The following is a 23,277-nucleotide window of genomic DNA, read 5'->3' on the forward strand; positions in this document are numbered from 1 at the left end:
TTTTGCTTTTTTTCCCCTGCCTCTGAACCTTCTGAAACTCTGCCTCTGAAAGCCTCCAAAACAGCTTCAGAAAAAAGCCCCCAAACAGAACTTCAGAGGCTTTGTTTCAGATGCTTTTCTCAGCCTCTGAAACCTCCCTTTGAGAAGTTGGACGGGGCTACATTCAGAATATAAGACGCACCCAGATCTTCACCCTCTTTTTTGGGGGGGAAAAGGTGCATCTTATACTCTGAAAAATAGGGTAGATATACTGAAATAAATGAGACGGCTCCTGAGAATTGCAATATTAAAAATTCCTTCTGCAACTTCCACAGAACTTTCTTAACTTCTGTGCAGGCCTCTACAATTCACATGGTATTATGAAAGAGCCATCACTAGGAAATGTAACAGCCTTTTCAGAAGAATATTTTATATATTATATCATTATGATTTAATACTTTTGAGGGGGAGGGGGAGAAAAAGAAACGTTAAATATCCATTGTGATCTCTGTCAGACCTGATATCTTTTCTCTTGTGCATTTGGTAGCTCTCTTTCTCTCTTCAGCCACTGTCTTCTATAATTTTCCCCCATTCTCATGAAGATATCCTTCCCCTCTCTATTTTTGTAAGTATTCTGCCTGTAAATATCAATAAAGACTTTCAATAAAAATATACCCAGTTCTTTTAAAAAGTATATTGAAAGTATAGCAGCAATTGTTGTATTTAGCATTTAAAAATATCTCCTACATTGCAGAATTAAATACCTAATACAAACTATATATTGAAATGAAAAGCCCCCAGACATAGTAAAGCTTTGTTGGAATTTTGAGGTTTTACATGAAAACAAGTTTAACGCCAAGGGTTTTGATTCAACAGCGTACTCGTTTCAGGACTTCAAGAATTCTGGTATGTACATAGAACTAGACAGCATTCTATTTTTAAAAAGGAAAAGCTGTAGGCAGAATCCATCTAATTTCTTTCCTTCAGCAAACTGGATGGGTTTTACTGTGTTTTCAGCTATTTCCCATATACTTTGAAACAGAAAATAGCTGAATTTTATCCTCTGGGAAAACCCATATTGCATGTACAGATCTCACATCAACATTCAAGCAACACGGTAAGATTCTTTAAGCAGTTAGGAAAATGGTAAGAATAAATGATTTAGCTTTTCACTAAAAAAAGTATTTACACAGCAGAGATGAGGAAGAGATCAATGGATGATTTTAGATCAGAGATACAAAAGATGGTGAATTCATGCTCTTTACAGAGCACTTAGTTCCCACCGAAGTTAATGGAGACAAAGGGATATGATAGGACTGTAAGTGCTGAATCCACAATAAGATTAATTCTTCCATAATCCCCCTTTTTAAAAACTCAACTGTTTAATCCTACCAAACAACTGAAAAAATGTTCATTAAAATTAAAGAAAACATCCAACACAAAAGAAGCATGCCTGTGATTTTATTATTATCTCCATTGTAGTGGAATGTATACAATTCACAAATCCTATTTAAAATCATGCATTTTCATTTGCATATAAAGTACTGATACTTTATCCACAATGCTAAAAACAGAATGGACATAATTATATGCTACATTGCTACATAAAGGCAAACATTACATTTTTGCTAAGTACTAAGGCCATGAAAGCCACCAATTCTGTTTGCTCTCCACAATCAAATAAAACACATTAATCAAAGGCCACTATTGTTTAAAATTAGAAATACGTTCAAAAGATTACATCAAAGCACTCCCTTGAAAATAATACTACAGAACACCGCAACCACAGTTACTCTTCACAATTATTTTAGAACTATTGTTATACTACAGTCTATGGTTAACAAAAAATTCAGACAATTCTTAAATCTTGAGTACCATTATCATTTCAAACATGCAGTATTCTTTCCTCAAATTTAGAATTACAAATATAGCATTCCCAAAGACAAAATCATTTAAACCAGCAAAAAATGATTTAATATTTCAATTTCAGCGATTTAAACATCAATACTTTTTAAAGTGTCACGGGACTGAAAAGTATAAAATCATAGGTATCAAATTTGTAGACCTCTACCCCGTTCCTTTATTTGATAATTTAAAATGTTAAATCAAATTGGTACATTGATTCTTACATAGATGTACGATATTCATTTTTATCTCAGCATTACTTTTCAACATGCAGACCAAAACATATATACTTGCCCTAGAAAAATTGAACACCATTTTTACCTGATCAATGGCTACTCATTTATTCTGGCCATTATTCAACTAATTTTCAATATATTATGTATTTTTTCTATTCTAAACCATGAGATTTTGACTGGATTACAACCCTATTTTTTTTAGAAGAGCAAACATGAGCAGAGGACAGAGAACCAAGCTGCAACTGGAATGATAAAGAAATGTGTAAATCTGATGAGGAACTAAGAAAAGGAGGCTGTATAAAAAAAATAAATAAATCAATCAGGTAGATGGGGGCAATGTGGTAACTTGGATTACTTTCAAAGAATACTCTCTCTCTCTTCTCCAAAGCCTGCAGCATCAGAACCAGTAACCGTCAGAAGCTCAGAAGAATCTTTTGAAAGCCTTGAATAACTTGAACGCTGACTACGCTTATGGGTCACACTTTTAATATTATCATTCTGAACTGACACCGAGTTAGAACTCGATCCAGGACACAGAATGATTTGAGGAGGTTCTACTATGATACCGTCAGTCTCCTCAAAATTCTGATTGGGTCTATTGGTTGGTGCACTGTTATTATTCAGGGTGACTGTGCTAGGCGTTCTATTTAAATTGTAGACTTTTTGACATGCTGGCCAATTCTCTTCCGGACTGCTTGCTATTAAACTGCTGTCTGAAGGACTTTTCTTATCTTCTGAACAAATTGACATACGTGCAATTGTTGGATCTTGAAGGCCACTCAAGCTATGGGGAATTCCCCTTTTTCCACTGCGGCCATCATCTTCCAGCTCAATGAGATTTGCTTTTTCAAGCTGTGAATCATCTCCATCATTATGGAGAGAATGATTTGGAGAGCTTTCGTTGGATCTTACTCCAGAATCAGAGGAATCCTTTTTGTCTAGAAGAGCATCTGTCAAATACTCCTTTGCTTTAATCAAGGTTCTGATGGGCTCAGAGCCATGTTCTGGAGATTTGGACTGTTTCTCTACTTTTCCTTCTGTTTTCCGGTCTTTACCTTCCTTGAGGAGAGGTGTATTATCAGATTCTTCTGTTCCAGACTCATCTTCATCACTTGGAAGTTTCTGATAACGTAGAGCTACTCCTTTCAACTTCAGATCTGCAGCTTGGAAAATGCTAGTTCTTTCTGAAGATTTCTTCCCAGAAAGAAGCTTGGATCCAGACTGATCTGATTTTTCATCTTCTTCAGTAATGGGATCTAATGGAGATGCATCATTAGTAGATACTGAACTACTGTAATCTACAACATCATTCCGCTTCATCAAGAAGGATTTCCTTCCATCATCTTGTTTCTGTTCAGCATCCTTTGCCTTATCTTGTTCCATACTGGAATGAAGAGAACCTGTGGATGTACTCTGGCCCATGTAAAATGCTGCTGAACTATGTGGTGAAGACCTACCACTAACTGTACTAGAACTTGCACCTCCTTCTAACTGTGACATTTGAGCAATATATTCTCTATATGCATCTCTATATTCTGCTTGTACCTTATCAGTAAGCTTTGAAATTTCAATACTAGAATCTTGAGAATTGAGACTTGAAAGACTTGGAGTCCGGCGGGCTTGTGACTGTTTAAAGACAAAGAAAACATATTAAAATATTGTCTGCATTTATATCCATAATACAGCTAAATAGGCACAAATGAATAAAATTGAACCTGAAGTAGCAGTTATGAATAAAAACTGCCTGATATTTCAGAAAGGGGCACTACGTCAATGGTACAATATATAGCTAGCATGTGTTGAGATTGGTCCTGTGAGGGTAGAGTTCTGTGAGAATTCAATACAGCAAATTCATTTATCATATAAATGGTTTCATGAACAACTGGAAGTTTTACATGTCTCAGTTTAAGTTCCTAACTTTAACAATATTTAGAATAAAAGGGAAAAATGTAACAATTTTCTGTTAAAACCAACAGCCTTAAGAAAAGGTAAATTTGTCCAGAAAAGTCTATATATAACTCTTGTGTAACTGAAATGGAACATATAACTGCGTAATTAGAATGGTCCTTACAGAAACTGAACTAGAAACAAATGTAGCAACTTTGACTTTTTATAGTTATTTCTGATGTGCTATATACTCTTTTTAAAACTCTTTTAAGGAGTTTTACTCTTGTATGTGAATAATAGTTATGATTAAAACAGAAGGCACTGACTAAATTGTATCTAATCTGAAGTGGAATTACCTGCCAGCTTAGATTGCTATGACGTGGAGGGGCTTCCTCTAGGCCAATATTGTTCAGCTCTTCAAAGCTAAAATTGAGAGCATAAGGAGCTTGACCTGGAAGACCAGTAAGTTCCGTATGGGGTAATTCATTGTTTAGAGTTGGACGCCGAGTGAGATCATTATGAGGAATTGGGTTGGCATGCTCATTCACTGTTCGAGAATCTTCATGGACAACTTGACTTTCTGCATTTCTCATATCAAGTACCTAATAACATAAAAAAGATATTAGACTGCAAATTGAACGTAACAGTACAACTAAAACATGGTCTTATTTTAGCAAAGGAGTATGAAGCACACTCTCTGTGATAACTTCAAGCTTTACATGATTCACTCAGTCTAAAGCAGCATTTTACAACCTTGGAAACCTCAGCTCCAGCAGTGGCTACACTGACTGGGGAATAATTTGGCAATTAAAGTCTATATATCTAGTTGGCAGTTGTGAAACACTTTTTAAAGCACATTCAGATGCACTTATAGATGAGGCTCTTTGAATCTCATCTTGTATTTGTATCCATATTTCATGCTAAAATATGTATTATTTATGCAAGGCCTAACCTTGAATATTTAAATATACCCAAATGGTTTAAATGCATATTTTAATTAATCACATAGATGCCAATAACAATTCTTTAATAAATATCAAGTACCCTTTTCTTATTCCCTTCCTCTTATAGAAACCTAATCTTATATTCCTGTTGATGGCACCGAAGCAAACAACTGTGCAAGGATGCAAGGACTCCAGCCTGATGGAAAGCAATGTTTCCAGGCACAGTTCCTGCTACTTTAAATATGAAACTACAAATTGTGTAGAAATTATTAACAAAAATTGAGTAAGGTAAAGTAAACCATTCTTAGAATGAAATATTATGCAAATATAACATGAATTTCACTGAAACTAAGTATGTAATATACTTCAAAGTAAATACATTCAGAAAGGCAAATATAAATTCCACCACCCAGCAGTCCTAATTATTAATACTAATATTTTATGTAATAAGTCTTACTGCACTCCTGAAGAGATGCCAGTCTCCAAAATTCATGTTCATCTCACGTTTTAGTTCATCAATGTTACACTGTGCTAAAACACGACCGTTTATATTAGCCTAAACAAATTATAGAAACACAACGTAAGTATTACTTATAAATGGTAGTAGAAAAGTAAACCTTAATCATTTCAAAAGTAATTCATGTACAAGTGCATCTACAATGCATACAAGGATAGTGTGTATTATATTTCAAAAGAAAATACAATTTAGGATACCTTATATATATATTTATAATAATTTTAGGAAGTTTCTGTATTATATGTTTATATTATGAGTAATGCCCAGTCTTCATATGAGTCTCTCCAAAACTAACCTATAAATTAACAGCATAGATACTACAGGTTACCCCACACATCCCAAAATGTGTCAGATTAAATAAAGGCCAGACTGAATTAAAGTCTTTTCTAGGAGGAACTTGACAGTAGTTTTCAGATACAGTCTTTCAAAATTGCAAATTTCAACTGATTTGGGAACTGGGAGAAGGACTAGAAGAGGAAGTATTTATTCCTCTTGTAGTATCCATTTTGTTGGGAGATTGAAACAATTGTGTGATATAAAAATGAGCCTGCAGGCTAAATATTGCAAGCTGTCCTAAGTATTATGCTATCAGTGCTTTTATTAAGGTTTTATCCACAATCGTGGATATTTGATCCAGGATGAATCAGAGCTAACTGTTGGGATGACTTGGGATAGATAAGCCATGGTAAAAATTTTACAAGTTGAAAAAAATAATAGTTTGTTAACAGAGGTTTTGATTTTTGATTTTTGTTTGTTTGTTTGCTATTCTACCTGTTAACTATTTGTCCATTAATATAATAGATGACAGGTTAATTTTTACGGTAAGTAGAATTAGAAATTTGGAAAAAAAATTGAGGCCTATTTTGCAAGAGGTGGGAAACTTAATATGTTGTAATATATTTATCAGTGTTCAGCTGGGGGAGGGGAATATGTGAATATGTGTTTGTGTAGATTGAGCCTGGTGAGATTCAATCTGCCAAATGGCTGGCAGCCAGTGATCAGCAGAAGTAGCCTGCAGTATTGCACTCTAACCACTGCACCACAGCGGCTCATATTATTACACTAGCCCTCATCTTTAAAACAAAAAAAATCTCAGGCCCACTTAATACAAACATAATACTTTATTTTAAATATGATTACCTTTCTATAGTCTTATCTATCCTTAATTCACTAATGGTATTTTGGCAGTAAAACAAACTTAGTTTAACATATTCTATGCATGTCCAATCTACTGAAAGATTATTCATTTTTTTTCTCCAACAGCAGATTTTTACAGACTAAGGGGAAGATGCACCCTTTATGAATGCAGAAACATACCTTCTTTATAGTTGCAGAATACTGAGCCAGCATAGTCTGATCTAGTCCTTCTATATGTTTCAGCTTCTCACACACGGCATCTACACTCATTGTGCTCAAAGGAACATGGGATGCTCCTGTTCCAGGGACTGTCCCCTATGCAAAGGAGAAGTGCAATAGGCAATATATTTAAATGCTTATTGTGATTCCTTTGCAAACACAAACAACAGCTAACATGTTTTGAGTCACTGTTAACAGTATCAGTAATTGGGAATACTGAAATACCATCAGAGAACTCGCTGATTGAAGTACACACCATTAAATAGTGTCACAGGCAAGAACTTTCTCTGAAGGTTCTTATAAGATGGAAAATGAATTTTTAACGAAATTACTCCTAGCACAAAAATAAGGAAAATCTTGATGGACCTCTCCAAATGTATTCTACTCTTTCAGTACCTAGTTTATTCATAGCAGAATCTAGTGGATGGAGCATACTGATCAAAAGAAAAATAATCATGGCTAGGTTTAAAATATGTAAATTTGTCTCAAAGGCACCTGTCAGTTTTAGAGTATAACAAAAGATGTAGCAGTCCTGGAATCAGATATTGGCTTAATCTGCATACATTTAAGTCAGTTAAAAAGGAGGAGTATCACTTTTGTGTAGACATTTGCAATATTGCAATATTAGCAATAATGCCATGTAAGAGCTTGTCATATTTTTATTGTGCATGTAACATATTTTTCATGATGTATTTACAATCTTAGCACTAAAGCCTAGCAGGCTGCATTCACTTTCTATATTCCAAATAAAGTTTTTTGTTGTTGTTTTTTTAAAGAAGGGTAGAAAGTACCTCACTCAATTTCAATAATATAATAAAAAGCTGTAACAGGAAAAATTGTATTCTGTTGCCTCATATTTTCTCTGAATGCATTCCTGGGACTATTACATGCAATTGATTTTCAAAATCAGTTGGCAGATTTGAGTAAACAACAACCACAAAGTAATTGAAACGAATGTTATGGTACCAAAAACAAGTACCAGAAAAAAGTGTGAAGTGGTGGACAATTCTGCCTGAGAAGTCAGAAATAAAGCAAAAGGTGGGGGGGAGGCACTAGTAGAAATGCTTGCTCACTCATATAATTAAATTCAAGGTGTCAGAAGCTGAAAGGTATCTTTCTAGAGACAATAAAAAAAATGACTGGCTAATATGGCCGACTTTTACATACTCTTAGGTTCAAGAATACTATTCTAAAATAAATTTCTACAAGATGTTGCATTCATCCCTTCAAATTCTAAAAACAGATGAGGAGCAATGAGTATCAATTATTTACAATTGTCTAGAGAAGTATTTAAAAGATTAAACTGATAATTTCATGCATGTTAACATCAATGCAACATTAGCAAAAGGGTTTTTTTTTTAAATTGTCAAACACCATACATTTTTCACAATCTATTTGTATTGATAATCTAATCAAATGTAGAAAAAAAGTTGAACATGCTACTACGCTTTGGAATTAAAACCAAGAAGGTTTTAAATGAGCAAGCAGCTTTACATTTATAAAGTTCAATGGAATAAAAGAAACGCTTCTACATATGTATTAAATAGGGACAGACCAAAGGATTTCTACAGGTATTGATCAATATGTAGGAACAGAAATCAAACAGGCCTGTATAATCAATCTCAGAAAGGAGTTTTTGTTTTTTGTACAAAAGTCAGTTTTGTATAAGTATTTGTATAAGGCTTTGCATAAAGCTAGCTGTACTAGAACAACCACATTAAATAAAGTCTATATTATATCTTAGCTGAGGAATGTATCCAATTTGAACTGTTTCAAATTCAAATTAATCTGCTTCTCATCTAAAAGTGTTGTTTTGAGTTGAAAGCAGGCTGTTTCCATCATTTTGGATGTCAGTAACAGGCAAGCAGCTGTTTCAAACCCATGGTAACTTCAAAATTGTCAAAACATTCAATTTTGAACTTGAAACACTTAAATTTCAAACATTTTGCACACATCTACTGTGTTTTTCAAGCACACTGAATCGAGAATTCTGCTTCTGAGAGTTTAACTGCATTCCAACCACACTAATATTTACATCATATAAGAAAAGAAAAGAAACCTCACAATCTAAAAGATAATATGCTAATAATTATTGACAAAAATAGTTTCTTCATGCAATGTAAGATAACTTTAGAAAATTTACATTTAACAAGTTCTTTGTGTGAGTGTATTCACACTATGATAGCGATTCACTAGAATCCAGAAAACTTATTTTTTAAGAAAAGCAGTAAAAAGCAGTGGAAGTGGATCTTAGAGGTAACAGAGTGTTACAATCATACAAACATTCTTTTCTCAATTACAGTGTTTTTCAAATGTGCCGAGAGAGCAGAATTCTGCTGTGTTTTTGTCATGCAAAACCTAAGAAGCAGAACATCAAAAGCAAGCATCCCCCCAAAAAACAACTGCATTAGTGTAGACAGCCAGCCTGGCATTCCATCGTAACAGAAAAACATGTGACCATTGTTTAGGAAGTGCTGTACCTGTCTTTGTCTTTTTAACCCAGTTTTACATAGCTTTAAAACAAAAACAAAAGAGGGTACAACTTAACATAATGAGTAAGGCAGTATCTATAAAAAATAAGCTAAAACGCTTATTTAAATTTCCTCTTTGAAGTGGTAAAAAGCACCTGCTAAAAATGAATGTATTCTAATTAAAATGCCCTGATCCAAGAACTATATATATAACTAGATTCTCGTAGACTATATCCAAGATATTTTTGGGTCCCATGCTCTATGAAAATTGTTGGGTTTTCAAAAAGAGTTTGTGTTGTCTCACTTGATGTTCTGCAGTTCAAAGTAAGGTAAAATCCAACTACAGGATAATAAGCCCTTTTATACAGATAAGAATTCAACTACAAATTAATATCTTGATATCCTAGGTTAATAGCCTATTATTTTTCTATAGTATAGTGCAGTGGTGACAGGGGTGAAATGTAAAATTTGTTACTACCAGTTCTGTGGGCGTGACTTGGGGGTGGGGATGGGGGTAATGTGACTGGGTGGACGTGGCCAACTTTTTTTTTTTTTTACTTTTAAAAGCATTTTTTCTACAACCTCTTCAGCTGAAGAGGTTGTAAAAAAATGCTTTTAAAGTGTTCTGACGATCCCAGCTGAGTTGCCTGATTGCCAGAACCCTTTGAAAGCATTTTTTCTACAACCTCTTCGGCTGAAGAGGTTGTAAAAAAATGCTTTTAAAGTGTTCTGACGACCCCAGCTGAGTTGCCTGATTGCCAGAACCCTTTGAAAGCATTTTTTCTACAACCTCTTGGGCTGAAGAGGTTGTAAAAAAATGCTTTCAAAAGCCTCTGATGATCAGGCAACTCAGCTGGGATTGCCAGAGGAGCTTTTTAAAAGCATTTTTTACAGCGTCTTCGGCTGAAGAGGCTGTAAAAAAATGCTTTTAAAAGGTTCAGACAATCCCAGCTGAGCCACATGATCATCAGAGGTTTTTTTTTTAACTTTTAAAAGCACTTTTTTCGGCTGAAGAAAAAATGCTTTTAAAAGTAAAAAAAACAAAAAAGACCTCTGATGATTGCGCAGCTCAGCTGGGCATGGAGGGGGGGGGAGGCAGGGATTTTTGCTACCGGTTCTCCGAACCACCACTGCCATCGCTACCAGATCGGGCGATCCGGTCCAAACCAGGAGCATTTCATCCAAGTGGTGGATTCTGACCAGTGTTACCACCGGTTCACTTCAAACACATTGAAATGCTTAACAGCTTTGGCATGGCAATCCGCTCTGCTGCGCCTTTCAGCTGGGCTAAAAATGAAGGAATAAATGTAGGTATAACGCAGGGGCAGGCAGGAGGGCCCAGCTGACGGTCGGAGCGAACCGGTTCACTCTCACATCAACATTTCCGCTACCGACTCTCCCGAACTGGGGAGAACCGGTAGCAACCCACCACTGGTATAGTGGCTTGCTGGAGTAAAAGATCTGATGTAACTGGAGATTATACATAAGGTTACCAAAATATTTCAAAAATTTAATGTATAGGAGATCCGTTTACTGAGAAGAATAGAAGGAACAATTTAAATCAAAACAATGAGCAGGTTTTAATAATTTAATCAAACATGCAAACATAGCTTTAAAATTTTAGGATTAGTCACTGGTTTGGGAACAGTCTTTTTAAAGTAATTATCACCCTTTTTAAATGCCCGTTAATGGAATGTGAGAATGACTTGGAAGACAGGACAAAGAGAGGCGGCCAAAGGAATAGTCAGGTAATAGGCAACTTATCCTGCAGGAATGTGGGAAGAGAGGGACCCAGAAAGAGGAATAAATCTATTTTCAGACGTACAAGATTGATCTCAACCTCCGAAGATTGACCAGGTAGGAAATACAGCCAGATGAGCTTACTTTACTGTAAGATTACATTAACAAAATCTTGCAGGTCTGAAGTACATCCCCCCCCCCACTTCCCTTTACAGCCTAAGAAACTAGACAGGGTTCCTTCTGACCTATTTGCCCCCCCATATTCCTGCTGCAGGTTAAACTGCCTTTTATCTTTCTATCCTCTTGACTGCAGCCTCTTTGTTCTGTCTCCCAGGTTCATTTCCACATACTATAACTTACAACAATTCCCTTAGTGACTGTTTGAAGTTACAATGGCACTGAAAAAAAATGACCTATGACCATTTTTCACACAAGTATGACCGCTGTGGTATCTCCATGGTCATGTGATTTATATTTGGATGCTTGACAACTGACTCATATTTAAGATGGTTGCAGTATCCTGACAAGCAAAGTCGCAAAAGGATAAGAGCACAAACGTTTTTTTGTGCATAAGAGCACAAACGTGCCTACCGTTCCTGTCCTATTGTTTTTCTTTTTTTCTTCATATATATATATATATATATATATATATATATAGGTCTTTGGTTGTTCGGGTTTTCTCCCGTGTAAAATTGGAAGTGTCTTGGCGACGTTTCGACGAAGTCTCATTCGTCATCTTCAGGCTTCAGCCGTGCTTCTGGGAGCAATGTGTGATCGCAGCTGTTTCTTCCTTTAACTGCTAGTGGGGTTTGAACAACGGCTCTGATTGGGCTGATTGTTTCAAACATCCGTGAAACCTCAGAAAACATATATATATATATATATATATATATATATATATATATATATATATATATATATATATATATATATAAATACTTATACCTCCTAATATTTACTCAAATATATGTTTATACTATATAATCTTTTTGTATGATACTTATATATGTGACAAAATAAATAAATAAATAAAAATAAAGTCAATGGGGAATCCAGATTCACTTAACCACTGCAGTAATTCACTTAACAAATGTGTCAAGAAAAGTTGTAAAATGGGTTAAAACTCATTTAACAAATTTCTCACTTAGCAACAGAAATTTTGGGCTCAGTGGTATACGTAAGTTGAGGTTCCCTCTTTTCATTACCACATTGGCATCCAGTGTGGTACTTTCTCTTGCATTACTTTCACTTTCCTTCCCTTCTCTTCCTAATGCTAACAAAAGAGATGTAATGCATATTTCCTCCCCTTGGCGTGAGAATGACTGAAATATGAAAATGAGAACAAGTAATTTTATAAATGGGATTATTTTCTTTTACAGGCAATGCGTTTAATGGACAGGTCACTGAATGTAATAACAGAACCTGTCTAAAATGTACTTTGCAAGCTGTTAATTTAATTTGTAGTTATAGATTCAATTTCATTTTTGCCCTGATCCTGCCCTTTCTTAGAATATGGCTTCTGGCTGATACATACATACACACATATGTACATGTACATATGCTTAGGCAAACATCTGGGAGATGAGAGGGAATTTCCAGGATTGGTTTCTGCTGACACTCATGTTGACAAGGTAGGAAGATGGAAAATGAACACGATTTTTATCGTGTATCTCTATCCTTCTCTTTTTCCTTTTATGAGGGAGGTCATGTTAAATTTAGTAACTTTCATGTAAATAGATATGGTTCCAAAAATGTTAAAACATTTCATGTTATATATACATTTAAAATGGCTGAATTCATATTGCAAACATGCAATGCAATTCATGTAGCATATTTCACAGCAGCTATGCCTTTCCCATTACTTTTTATTATAGAAATAGACTGTTTTGAGGAGTTTGTGCACAAACTCCATCTTAGTTGAAGGCAAAGGGAGGTATTACAGTTCCTAGTGATTCAGCTTATTATTCCAAACAATCATTTCTGCAAGACTTATTAATAACAAAATGTTTTGTATGTTACATGCACAATGAAAATAAGCCAAAAAGATAATACCATGTCTATTTTTATTGTTTCTACTTGAGAAATTTAATTTCGAATACAGAATAAATGCTTTTTTTTACACAGTGCTAACCTTTTTAGGCACTCCCGCCTTCATTTTTGTTTTTCCTCCACCTATTTTGATATTAAAATTAGATATCAACATCCTTTTTCTAAAGAGAAAATATAGGAGAAACATATCTAATAAACCTGATTTATTCCAGTTTCCTGTTATCAACATTGATAAGCTATATGATTTTGCAATAACAAAGGAAACTAGCAGTAAAGGAGAATATTTATAGCTCAGGGTTGAAATGAGGAGTCTTTGATGTTCCCGGACCTTGATTGTTTTCTTGAAGACATTTTATCCAAACTAAGTAACATCATCAATGCTAGAGTAGCACTGAAGGTGTTATCTAGTTCGGGTAATGAACATCTGCAAGAAAACAACCAAGTTCAGAGAGCACCAAGGATCCCTCACAGGAACCTAGGATTTGCTGCCATTAGAAATTGCAATCACATATTTCAGGTTATTTAAAATCTATTTCCTATACACATTCAAAACCCATTAATAATGCCTTACAAATTTAAATAAAATTCCATGCTTCCTTCAAAAAGCAGACAAATAAATGTACTGATGTTTTGTCAAATTATCATTTGGAAAAAATGCTTAGATCAAATGTGTTGATCACTTGGCTTAAAATATTAAAAAATACAATTCATAGTACATTTCTTTCAGCACTATGAGTTCATCTAAAAAGTGGGCCTCTTCTCAATAGAAATGACAGCCTTTCATTATACTTACAGTAATAAAGCTGTATGTCACTACAGTATACATAGAAGTGTGTGTGGTGTTCATCTGTTTAATGCTTGACTATGTAGTAGCTGACTTTCCGTACAGATACAAATCTATTAAAATGTCATATAGTAGATTTCCCCATCCTAAAGCATGGTAATCCTAATTTTTTTGTTACTTGTTCATAGGAGTCCCAGAAATGCAGCAGTCTTATGAACAATATCAAAAATAGTCCAAGAGGTTAAATCTGCTGTCAAATGAACAGTAGGGAAACCAGGAGATGGTAAAGACTGGATATGTCTTTGAAAACGTATTGGAAAACAATCCAACAGAGACTTATAATCTGCATTGCAGTGAGCATAGTAGAGGGGGATTATAGCAGGATATAATCATTTTCTCTTGATGTGTTTGCAAAGTAGTAAAAGACTAACTTTCTTTTTATAACAGGAATATTTAACGTAGAACTATAAAATCAAAATCATGTTTTAAAAAAAACACAGGCTAAAATCAGTAAAAGGATGGCCAACATTTTTTGCAGGTAATGTCAGGGATGTAGTTACAAACAGCTACAAAGAAGATATTTCAAATTAATGTTTTTTTTAGAAAAGATGGGAAATAAGTCTCGTGTTTAATATAACCTATGGAAACATTTGTAAACCAGAGTCTAACAATAATGTAAATATGTGAAGCCAACCTTCTGTGCAAGCTCAGCAGGAGTATATTCTATTATCACTACTACCTAAAATCAGCTTTATGGTTTGTCAACTGCAGCAACTTTATGGGTGTAACTGAAAAAGCGCAGCATTTATTTGACCAAATCATTTGGAGAAAGCATCAGCTAATCACTTCTACAGAACTGAATAGCTAATACAATTTTACTTTACAGTATGATGGTGTTATGGTAAGTGTAAACTACCCAGTGTTAAAAGCTCCACAGTATACAAATTGTTTTGGCAACATAAATCTAAATATATAAAATGCGTTTCATGAACCGAAAAAAACTAATGAAGACATAACACATTTTATATTACTAAAAATAACTGTTTTTGACAGACTACTGAAAGGTAGCATGGAAAATATAAATAATATATTCTATAAGCAGGATATTAGCCAACTCATTCACAAACTATGCTTATTAGTCTTCATCTATACTATTTGTCCATCAAGCCACTGATGCAGAGTTAGTGAACGGCAGTTATAATTAAAGCAAATTCATTATTGTTGAGGAAGCAACGAGATGCTACAGTTCCACACACCACATGACTACTCTTTTACCATTGAGGGCTCTGTGGGTATCGATAGCCACTCATCAACATCCTCCTTGATAATATCCTAACAACAACAACAAATCATTATGACTTGGACAAAATGTTGGCACACACACAAACACATACACAAAATTAAAAATAAACAATGGATGAAGATGTATCAAAGAATGTATCATTCCGTATATAGAATATTTTTAAGCCAGGGTTAAAAATAGAACAGCTATATTGATCATTTTATTTGTTTGTATTTTCTTCTCTCTCTTTCCTATATTCATGTCAATTCTCCATTTAACTTTTTAGTTTAACAATAAACCACAACTTTCTATTATATCTGAATTGGGGAAACCCATATTTTGTGCAAACTACTATTTATCTATAAATAAGTGAAGAAGAGGGGACACATGATCAAAATATCATGTCCTTGTTAGGAAGAACATGTCTTCCCAAAGAAACATGTCTGTCACCTGTGGCCCTCAAGCCTTGAGGTGATTATCTCTGATTTTGATTAATTTTAAAACGAAGTATAAAAGTCTCCGTATAATTTCACTCTAAAATCATCATTTTTCCTAATATTTCTTATTTCTTTCTGAACATCAGTTGCTTCAATATGAATTCCTATGAAAATAAGGAAAAATCTCTTCTGATTCTTACTTGACTCCTCATTACTTCCTTGAATTGCAGCTTGTCAATATTATGGGGGTAACCTGGCACTGTCTTCTTCTGGGATGTTTTTAATCTCTAATGTAGTGTACATTTCTGGGATGTCCTTGGGATCTTCCATCCAAGTAGTACTATTCAGGCCTAATCTTGCTTAATAATTTCACAGACTAGCCAGGAATAGGCTGATGAGTTAAGTTGCTGTTAAAAGATTTTAAATGTACCAAAGTATGGCACAATTATGAAAATGTGTGTAAGGCTCAATTTTTAACCTGACATAAAATCAGAACCAAACTAGAAGTAAACTTCATTATCTGATTTTAAATATAACATGCAATTGTTTACTCAACTGTTTCTCTTTACAGTTACTAATTTACTCACACTAACTTAAAGGTAAGCCTTTCTTTTTTTATGTTAGAAATACATCAATTTTAATATATCAAGTGAAACCTACCATACAAATGTTTTAAAAGTGGAACAAGATACATTGTACTGTCTTAACTAAGTTTTATTTTAAGTGTTCCAATAATACTTCTAAAGAAAATATAGTTTAGGTATACATGTGCCACAATTAAACATATCTATTCTTGTATTACTTACTAATCTTTTCATGTAAATTAATATGTTCATTTACTTTACAAGATACTTACTAGACCATTGCTTTGTTCCCTGGACAAATTCGGTTTTAGTGATGGACGGGAGGTGAGATGAGAACTGCCAGGGTAATACCTTGGCATGTAAACATATGGGGCAAAGAATGGCTATGGAAAGAAACATGTAACAAAAAGGGACCATTACAAAAATCAAAAGAACTTAATTCAACAAATGCTAATTTAAAAATGTAAAACATAAAGGTTTAGTTCCTTGGGTAATTAGATAGTCATATCTTGAAATGATCAAAATGTGAAATAACTAAATAGTTACCTACCCCATTTGAAATCAACAGGAAAGTTTCATATAGGTTCAATGACAGAAAAACATTAACATGAAACATTTTTATAATGAATGATATAACATGTACATAGCTTCAATGGAAAACTTTTAATACAGTTTAGAACTGCTAAAAAGTAATATAACAATGTAAATCACTTCTGTTCCTTTCCAATGGTAGTATTATCTCTATAAGCAAATCTGACTGAAACCATGGTTAAGTATTTTGGAATCATTTCAGGTCTCTTAAAAGTGAAAATTCATGCAGTAACTTGTGTTTAATTTTTATACCAATTTTAGAACTGTATCTCATTTCCTATTAGATAAAAATCCAACAAACATTGTATATCCCTTTAAAAATTAACCTGTTTTGAAAATTATTTGAATTTGGATAAAGTATCTGAATTTAAAAGTGTGATACTATTGATATTATCTCTAAGTAGGTCTTACTTGGTCCTACAAGGCTGCAGCTTTAATTTTAGAGTGCATTAGAAGTTGAATTAGATTCCTTTAGAATACAAGCTGATAAAAAAATGAATTTGCATATATTCACTGCATCTCTGTTGAAATGCAAATAAGCATTTTATCCATGCATACAACTTTTCAGAGAATAAACAATCAATCCAGGAAGTCCTTCAATTAATCAAAATGAAATTAAAAATCGGAATTATTGCCAGTTACTGAAAAAGTACTATATCATCTCATAATTTGAAACTTAATATATGGTATGCCCAAAAGATTATTACTGTCAGATAAAACAAAAAGCTATAGAGACTTCTTAATCTGACTGTTTACACCTTGAAAAGAGTGAATGCGCAGTTATATGTTTATTAATGTTTAGTTCATTTTAATCGAACAGCTGTATTGTTCAAAATAATAACTTTGTTCAATCCATTTTTCAAAAATGTTTTAATGTATTACACAAACAACATGCTGAGCTTTTGAGAAAGCTCATGACCCTTAAACAAATACCAAGAGTCTATAATTATATACATGGGCAGTTTAAATGATTTTAATCTATGCTTGACTTTAAGATAAAGAGGACTTCTTTTCTCCATGGCTAATTAAATCTGCAAATCCTAAAACTTTTGTTCATTTAACCACCTATTGATAATATAAAAATATTAATTTCTACACACGCTTGCACTATGACACTATTTACCAAATACAATCAGTAGATGGCTATCGTTACTACCTTTCTTCTGCTAAGATATAGGTCTTCTAACCAGATATGGCACCCAAACTAAACAAAAATAGTGCAGATTTTAAACTGCTATTGTTTCTTACTCTGTTATAAAATGGATGCTGAGGTCCTGTCATTCCACTGTAGTAGCTGCTATGGGGCTGTGGTGATACAACTCCTCCATTGAAAGGTCCATTAAAAGAATGGGTTGAAGAGCAGGCTGACGATGGCTGACTAAATACTGATGATGCTCTGGGTGCTGCATCTTGTATAGGCATTGCAGGATATGGAATTGCTGCAATATTAATTTGGTCTCTTGCAGCCCGGACATCTGAAATATTCAATGTACCAGTGTAATTGTCACAGCAGTTACAACTAATCAACTGATAAACACAAAATGAAAGAATGGATTAATCTGAAATCAAATTTCTTGCATTCTATTTTTAAAATAGAAAACTAAAACTAAATGATAGAATTCCTGAAAAGTTACAGTTAATAGTTTGTAGGTACAAATAGATACATGATCTCTTTTGTTTTATTGCTTAATACCATGCAGATTCTTAAGTGGAATTTTTTACTTGAGAAAACCCACAGTAAATTTCATTACAAAAATTTTTTCTACATTATCAGTATGTAAGATTTTATATAGAAATTACTAGGTCTACATGAACTACATGCAAGTATGAGTTCTCAATTGCTTCACAAAGTAGCTGATGCATCTCTCCAAAGTGAATAGTAAGTAATAGGAGCCAAGAGGACAACCAAAATGTAGGCTACCTATATCATTAATTATTGGAAGCATAACTGCAAATAATGATTTCATAAAGATTTACTCTGATATATTTCAGTAAGTTTTGGGAAACTCAGAAAAAGGGGTGTTTTTGGGTAATAGTAAAATCATTCATTATGTAATTAATTGGTGATATATTACCTGCAATAATTTCTCGCAGTTTGGGATCAAGATTCACTGTACATGGTAAAAATGTTTTTACATCTCGTGCTATAAGGACTGGAGTTCGTGATGACAAAAATACTTCAAAATTTCGAATATCACCATCAATTTCTAGTAAAGGTTCAACGTCTTTAGTTGTTGGAATATTCTTTGAAATTCTAAAGAAAGCAAAGAAAGTTTCAGATTAGCAAGCCTTATCTAATACAATTTACACATATATGGCATGTTCTAAATCTGGCTAAAAAAAATCATTTCAGAATTCTTGTTTTTGTGTCCTGATATTTAAAAAATTGTATTTGGAATTATAAACAATTATACACATGAAACCAAGTTATCTATAAATTGAACTTATAAACAGGGTAAAAAAAATCTACATCTATGCAATCATGCCTAAAATTAGTACAAATATAATTAAGTCAGAGAACAAAGAGTTAAATATGTCAACCATCTGATTTTTGTCAAACAAGACTCCAAAAAGAAAAGGAGCTAAAGACTTTAAATGAAAAACCACAGCTGAGAAGTCACATGAAGCAAATTAGCTGAATTTTAATGCCAGCTCTGCTTAAAACTGAATGTGAATAGTGTTCTGGGTATGTCAAACAATGCTTCTGTTCAGAAGCCAATAGCCTACGGATAGTTTATACATCAAAATCTCTATTCTAACCTTTTGAGCTTAATACATTAAGCTATTCTGCTAAAAAATATTAACGTAAATTATAAACTTTTGTAAAAAAATAAAGACCACTTCTGAAAAAAGTACCATAATCAACCAAGAGAATACTTATAAAGGGGTTTAGAGCTGACCTTGGGAAGATATGTGTAAGCTGTTAAGGGAGAAAGGAAAGAACCATTAAGGAGGACTTGGAGAGATTACACAGACCAGGCTTGAAGAAAACATGAGAAAGAAACTCAAAGTAACTCTACCTTGGTTTTGTTTAATATACTTGGCACAATGAAATCTGAATAAGCTTTCAAAAGTCTATTAATATAGTCTACAACCACAAAGCAGCATTCCTAGGATTCCTGTAGCATCTATTTCTTGACTTGGCCTACTCCAAAGGGCTCACAATACAACGAAAGTGGTATAACTCAGTCTTAATCACATAAAACCAATCCTCCCAACTGATGAAAACTACCAAGCAAGCACTGACATCTTTAACACCATAATAACACCATAGGTCAGCAATGACCTATGATTACAAAATGTAATACCTAAGAACATTGAAGGTGATGTTTCAGGTAACGAAGTGTATCATAGAAAGGTGAGTACAGAATTCCAAAATTCATCCCAAAACTTTAATGATGTCATCAAAGTGGCACGAAAATGAAAATATGAATGGGCAAAGTATGTTGTATGCAGGTATAGCATGGAGGAACCTGAAAAATGACATACCTGTGGCCCTGCAATTTTAGAGTCTTGCAAGATCCTATGAGATGGAGAGAGGGGAAAAAACCCAGAAAAACCATGGACCCAGCTGAAAGGCTATCAATGGCTATATGCAGTAGTGGGTTTCAAATCCTGTCACTACTGGTTCGCTCGTGGGTGCGCACATGCAACACTTCTGCACATGCGCAGACGTCCGGGTGGGTGGCTGGAGCCTCCCACTAGCAACCCACCACTGGCTATATGTAATTCAAATACTTGATATTGTTGCTTCAGGCAGTGAATCTTCATGAATGAATACAACTGAACTACTTAAAGTATCTACCAACCTCAAACTTCTGAGAATAAAAAAATAAGAATAGAAGAAAATTACGAACTTCATACAAGATGAACTAGTATACAGTATCTGAAAACTGTCTAAATCATCCAAGATAATGCCTTATCTATAAACCCAATTATTGATCAGTTATGGATATATTCCATCACATCAAATGCACACTACAACTTGCAAAAAACCTACCAAGATGTCTTGAAATCTCTTGATACATCTGATAGGTGAAAGAAACTCACTGTAGGCAAACATGGAATTACAGGTAAATTTAATTGAGGATACTCCTCTGCTGCAGAGTGGTTGAAGAAACTCTATAGTCAATTATCAAATATTAGAAAATAAGAGAAGGGGCCTAAAACCATGAATAAATTAATAATGCTAGTTACTGCAAGGTAAGAAACTAGGTATCAGTAGACCAAAAGGAAATATTAAGGATATACTGAAATAAAATAAGTAAAATGCATCTTGTGCTATACTGTTCAGAAAAAAGTATTGTTGATGTTGAAGTCAATTTTAGAAATTTAGTAAATACAATATGGCACAAAAATTAAGTAAATTAGATAGTTATCAGTACATCTGCAAGATAAGAATTAATGTGAGACATGTCATACCACTAAAAATACTAGAATATAAAAAGAAGAAAGAGTAAAATAGCCCTTCTATATTGTATTGTGTTGTGTTGTGTTGTGTTGTGTTGGTTTGCATTACATATACATACACACATGCATATTATTTCTGGTGGCTAAATTAAGCAATTTGTGAAAACTGGATATGTTGGATCTACCTGAGGAAGAGACTGTGATGAACAAAAAAAGAAGCTGACTAATTAAAAAGTATACACCCCAATATCAGTCTTTCAATTTTCAGACACAGAGTAGAATTTCAACAGAATAAATGGGACAGCAAACCAGAGTTTTAAATAAAAGCAGCAAGAGGCCTTCTATTTTTATACCAAGAGAAAATAGTAAAATGTGACTGACGGTCACAAGAAACAAAATTGATACTTAAACCCCTCAGAAATGCTGCAGCAAAAACTGAAATAAGCAGCTCAAGCTAAAAAACCTTTACCTATCACTGAGTTGATGTAGTTCATCATGGAGAAAAGAACCCCATTTGTGAGAGACTGATCACCAATGTGAGAGACTGATTACAATTAGGAGGAGTCAGGAAGTATTTGGCTGCAGTTACTGCAGTTAAAGGTGGTATAAACAGTTACTGAAACTGAGGGATGATTATTTTTCCACACTGGCACACTGCATGATTGGATTACTTTTTTATGAGATTAAATGAAGCAAGCATCTAACTCAGAGTTGCTTTATATATCACAAAAACTCAAAGCCCTGAAACATTCGGTGGGAAAGATGCAAAATTCAGAAAATGCAAACGATGAATAGTTTTTCACTGAACTGTACATATAGTTGGAACTATACTGTTTCATTAAAAACTGTAAAGTAACTTGAAGGCAAGGAGCAAAAAAAAAATAAGATTAAGAAAAAAATTCCCCTCGGGTTTTATATCAGGTTATAAAATACGGCACATATAAATAAACATTAAATCTTGCCACTCCTTAAATAATTGTCCCTGAGAATGAAGAATTTTTCTTAATAGAAAATTAGTAAATAATCAGAAATTCCAACCAGTTTAGGTTGTGTCCACATTGTTTAAATCATATCAAAATTATTTTAATAAAATTCATGCACTTTCCCATCAATAGTTAAACAGAAAACCAATTAAGTTATCTAAAGAATAGAAAACCACTACTACCATCTACTGGAAAGCAACTATCTTGTACACATGTTCTCTTTTTTAAAAGGTATGCTAATTTTTAAAAAAAAAACCAGTTTATATAGAATGCATAATTATTACATTTATAAATACAACACTACAAAAATAGAGAAAAATAATTAAATTTTCATTTCAGCTTTTTCTGTTATGTACACATTAACAACAACAGCAAAAAAATATGGGACAAAAGCTTTTAACTGAACACATAATTGCAGCGAAATTACAATAATTGTCCCAATTAAAAGTAACCCTAAATGAACAGTTTGTCATCTTAATGTTCCAATAGTTTATATAAGGATCTACTTAATTGGATGAAATTGCTTTCTAATGTTAGTATCCAGTGTCATTTGTTAAAAGTTGAACAATTTAGAAAATTATTTAACAAAAGCAACTTCACTAAACACCAAGAACCAATGTTCTTTTTTACAGATGAATAAGGCACATATATGTATCCTCAAATTACTGTAAGGATAAATGAGGCTTTTATGGAAAAATGAACTTTAAATCTGGTGGTAAAAATTCTTCTGGTTTGGTATAGATTCATATTTAATGAAAATTATATATTAAAACTATCCCTCATTAGCACAATCCCTTTTCAAATTATAATAAACCAACAGGATCGATCTGAATTAGAAATTACAATTTAAAACCTTATTCAATAGTTAACAGAGCATAAGGAACATATATAAAAACAGCAAGTACCTTTTTTGTGTAACACGCACACACGCACACGAACACACCTATACATATGTATCCTGTCTTTCAGGATCAAGCTTTCAGAAGGTCAGTTAAAAATAAAGGAGCAAACCACAAATCAAAACATATTAATATAATCGTTTTGTAATGGAAATGTTTCTGTGAAGTCATTGCATTTTCTTGATAAATTACATGGCAAACATCATAAGGTTGCACCAAACTT

General features: G+C 33.6%; 1 protein-coding gene across 4 annotated transcripts in view; it reads right to left on the bottom strand.

Moving 5' to 3' along the window:
- KIDINS220 (kinase D interacting substrate 220) overlaps positions 1-23,277 on the bottom strand; it is a 65,910-nt gene continuing 42,633 nt past the window's right edge. The window contains exons 23-31 of one of the 4 annotated variants that reach the window (XM_058178101.1): positions 18,838-19,016; positions 18,011-18,237; positions 16,444-16,554; positions 15,144-15,200; positions 6,786-6,920; positions 5,409-5,507; positions 4,364-4,609; positions 3,666-3,746; positions 1-617 (exon numbers count right to left, since the gene is read on the bottom strand). In XM_058178101.1, coding sequence (XP_058034084.1) covers positions 597-617; positions 3,666-3,746; positions 4,364-4,609; positions 5,409-5,507; positions 6,786-6,920; positions 15,144-15,200; positions 16,444-16,554; positions 18,011-18,237; positions 18,838-19,016 — 1,156 coding nt within the window. In that variant the 3' untranslated portion in view covers positions 1-596. Of the gene's footprint in view, positions 618-1,424; positions 3,747-4,363; positions 4,610-5,408; positions 5,508-6,785; positions 6,921-9,304; positions 9,338-15,143; positions 15,201-16,443; positions 16,555-18,010; positions 18,238-18,837; positions 19,017-23,277 lie in introns of those variants that run through there. The other 3 variants (XM_058178109.1, XM_058178082.1, XM_058178092.1) reach the window with 3 other exon arrangements.

Source organism: Ahaetulla prasina, chromosome 1, assembly GCF_028640845.1.
Source record: "Ahaetulla prasina isolate Xishuangbanna chromosome 1, ASM2864084v1, whole genome shotgun sequence".
Classification (NCBI taxonomy): Eukaryota; Metazoa; Chordata; class Lepidosauria; order Squamata; family Colubridae; genus Ahaetulla; species Ahaetulla prasina.